The sequence below is a fragment of the Hesperophylax consimilis genome, chromosome 22, assembly GCF_061612785.1.
Source record: "Hesperophylax consimilis isolate HC1 chromosome 22, BYU_Hcon_1.0, whole genome shotgun sequence".
NCBI lineage: Eukaryota > Metazoa > Arthropoda > Insecta > Trichoptera > Limnephilidae > Hesperophylax > Hesperophylax consimilis.
Genome location: NC_142857.1, coordinates 3,106,054 through 3,109,927, shown reverse-complemented (window position 1 = coordinate 3,109,927; position 3,874 = coordinate 3,106,054). Strand labels below are relative to the sequence as shown.

The following is a 3,874-nucleotide window of genomic DNA, read 5'->3' as shown; positions in this document are numbered from 1 at the left end:
ATTGCTATATCATGAAACTCATGAATTGTGACTTCTCCCCACCCGATCAACTTCACCAAATTTACCCACTACCATGGCAGACAAGCAAAAGCCTCGTGGAAAAATATAATCGCAATTGGCAGAAGGAGTCAGGAATTTCATGAAGATATTTGATGCACGACATAAAAGGGAACATTATTCTAAGAAGGTTGTTGTGCGTAGCATTCTTACTGACCTGCCCAGCAATGCTAGGTAGTTAGTTACCTGATAGATACATTCTAAATACCACATGCGATAAGTTTACGTTGAATGATAACAAAAAATATGTAACGAATTCTTTTAGTATATTGCCCAGTCATTCATATTGTCTATGCTAAATTTATGCTAAACTAAACATGCATCTCACAAGTGCAGTAAATCCACGGCCATCATGAGTTCGTTGAAGTTTCAAGGTTTAGGAAACATTGATTTAAAATACGTTCATTTGTCAGTGTAGACTTCCTTAGTATTTTTTCCACTTCAAAGGTTTCCGGTCGATAGCGGAGAAAAGTTTTATCGATCCCTGTACTTTTAATTATGAACTTTAAAAAAAATCTTTATTTAAATTTGCAACCGATGATGAAAAAATAAAAATATTGGTTTTGCTAGATTCGTGCTATTTAATTAGCAAAGTTTTGAAGAACTAAAAAAGAACATCTGAAAAAATATCTTATAAGATTCTTGTTAGAAGTGTTCCACCAACATTAAAGTAAGATACGAGGTAATATTGAAAGTAAAATTATGTGTAATAAATACATTATTTTTATTGGTGCCCTTTTTTACTCATTTAAAGTACGCTCTAGCGTGTTTAAATCGCACTTTATGGAACGCGCGTTTTTAAAGTTACCATGGCAACATCAACAAATCAACAAAATGTGAAGTCTAAATGTCAACTTTTAACTATAAATCTGACATGACAGATTGCAAATTAATGTTTGTGTTTTTCATTTCCATGACAACAAGATAGTATGATGTCACATCACGAATTCATTAATAGTTTTTATTTCCAAATTTTTAATAATAATATCAATATTTATGTTTTCAAAGTGTACCAATAAAAAAATAGCGTAAAGTATTCGTGGATAACTGGTCTTTAAAACACTTGCTTTATTTCGAGCACTCGGCTACGCCGTCGTGCTCGAAAAATCGCGCGTGTTTTAAGACCTGTTTATCCACTTATACTTTAATATACTATTTTGTATCATACGAGTATATTATCGGAGTCCTCATCAGCTCCCAACCTAAAAAAGGTTGTATTGTGAACCCAATGCCATATTCAAGAATAAATAGTGTCGATAATATTCAAATAGTTTTTTTTATTTATATTTTATTTACTGTAATTCTTTTTTTTTTAATTTCTTTAGAATAAATAAAAATATGCATATTTGGTTTGAGTAGGGATTGAACTGGAGTCAACAACTCCTTTATTGCTGTAATGTCATCGAATTTCTGAGAAATACGTTTGTGTATGTGATTGCAACGTAAATTTGATAAAATACATTGTCTTCGAGAACGAGTCTATATGCCGAGTATCAGTTCAATCGGATATCGGGAAGTCGGTTAACTTTCACTTCAAAGATTTGCTTTCAAATAAAAGTGAAATTCAAAATGATATATTTAAAAATGCATAAAAGACAGGACATTTTAGGTGTCACCTGGAGTTCAAATCCACCGATTGTCGGAACAAACCTATTTTTCTTTATCAAGCATCACAAGTCATTTAGTTAGCAAACTTTACCTACATCATTAACTTGAAACAAATTGATTCCTAATAGTAGCGGTATTGGCAAAATTTCAACAAAAGACGAGAAAAATAAATAAAGAAAGAAATAGTTTTAGATAATTTATTCGTTGGTATAGCATCGTCGTGCAGTAAATGAATACAGTGTATCTACTATATTATGATGGCAAAAAATAATTTATGTCACTATATCAATTAATACTGACGTTCAAAACTATATCTATTTTAAACAGTCATCAGCGTGGGGGAAAAATTAGTAATGAGAAGCGTGAGAAACAGCGGCGTAGTGGGCGGCCTTGGCGTGAGCTACCTCAGGGGTGTCTACTACACGTCCATCATGTCCCAGAGGGGCGGCTCCATGAGCGTAAGCTCCGGAGTAAGCTCCAGCGTAGGCGGAAGCACCGTTGTATCCGTTGTTGTAGTGACCGTTGTCCTGGCTTTCGGCCAGACCTTCTCCCTTCCACTGTCCATCTTCACCGTTGTAGGCAGGCGCGGAGTAAGCACCGTTATAGGCACCGTTGTAAGCTCCGTTGTAAGCACCATGTCCAGCTCCGTTGGAGGCGGCAATAGCAGCAAAATGGGCGGCCTTAGCGTGGGCAACTTCGGGGGTATCTACGACACGTCCGTCATGACCGATGGGGGCGGCTCCATGAGCGTAAGCTCCGGAGTAAGCTCCAGCGTAGGCGGAGGCACCGTTGTATCCATTGTTGTAGTGACCGTTATCCTGGCTTTCGACCAGACCTTCTCCCTTCCACTGTCCATCTTCAGCGTTGTAGGCGGGGGCAGAGTAAGCACCGTTGTAGGCACCGTTGTAGGCTCCGTTGTAAGCACCATGTACAGCTCCGTTGGAGGCGGCAACAGCGGCAAAGTGGGCGGCCTTGGCGTGGGCAACTTCAGGGGTGTCTACGACACGTCCGTCATGACCGATGGGGGCGGCTCCATGAGTGTAAGCTCCGGAGTAAGCTCCAGCGTAGTTGGAGACACCGTTGTAGGCACCATATCCATGGTCGTACTGTCCATTGTCCTGGCTTTCGGCCAGACCCTCTCCCTTCCATTGTCCCTCATCATGGCTGATGTAGTTAGCGGAGACCACGGCTCCCACGCACAGGAATGTAAAGATCTGGAAATAATAACACATTCTTTAGAAAATCTATTGTTTAGCGAATGTGAAGAGCTGGTAAACAATATAAAATGGATCAGTATTTCAATCGGTCAGATATATAAGAAAATATTTCTCTAATTGCCAAGTTTTTTCAGTGATGCAATCTAACATTATTTTATAGTAGAAACTACAAATGGAACCAAACACTTACCAGAGCGTTCATGTTGATTGTTGAGTGAGCCTTTTCTGAGAGGAAAACTGCTTGTGCCATGAGGGGAGAGAACGCAAGGCTTTATACTCAACTAAAGTTTACAAAGTAGAAAGAGTGGGAAACGAATGCTTGTGGTGCAAATCAATTATCTACGTCACTGAACTTGAAAAATTTCACTGCCGATACAATTATTTTTTTAAAGCAGCTAATGAAGATTGAAAAATAAATTATATTCAATATCAACTTGTGCCGGTAACATAACCGGAACACAGAAGTTATTTTAGAATTTTGGAGGCTAGTCCGGTGATTTGTGCATGTTTCTGATGATATTGCGAACTTTTGTTTGAGAAGACGCGGAAGCCATGTTGCAACGTAGATAGGGGCAGATCCGTTATGCATAAGTTCTCTTGAAGACAGGTTGTAAGGAAGTTGGCCGAATGAAATATTTTACAATAATTCAATTTTTATTTATCAAACTTTTATAAACCAACTAACTAACTAACCACCACGCCGTTACCCCGCAGGGGTAGGCAGAGAGGACGGACCGCCCAAACAACTCGGTCTTGGCACACTCATACATCGTCTCGTACATACTCTTCAATTATTCTGACTCTTGACATGGCCCGACTCAAGTATCTGATTCACTTGGTCGTGCCATGTCTTCCTTGGCCTTCCCCTACTTCTGCTACCATTCACATTTGCATCATATATTCTCATTAAACTCCTTTCTTTGCTCATTCGCTCTGCATGCTCAAACCATCTAAGCTTTCTTGATCTTACTCATTACGCTTACATCAGCCTT

At 39.0% G+C, this 3,874-nt stretch overlaps 1 protein-coding gene across 1 annotated transcript; it reads right to left on the bottom strand.

Moving 5' to 3' along the window:
• Window positions 1–1,872: 1,872 nt before the first annotated feature.
• Window positions 1,873–3,114, bottom strand: LOC149412657 (uncharacterized). The gene is made up of 2 exons (XM_089645565.1): window positions 3,073–3,114; window positions 1,873–2,879 (listed from the first exon to the last, which is right to left on the bottom strand). Exons 1-2 carry the CDS (start codon window positions 3,082–3,084, stop codon window positions 2,013–2,015), a joined length of 879 nt encoding a protein of 292 aa, XP_089501691.1. The 5' UTR covers window positions 3,085–3,114; the 3' UTR covers window positions 1,873–2,012.
• Between the last annotated feature and the right edge of the window lie 760 nt (window positions 3,115–3,874).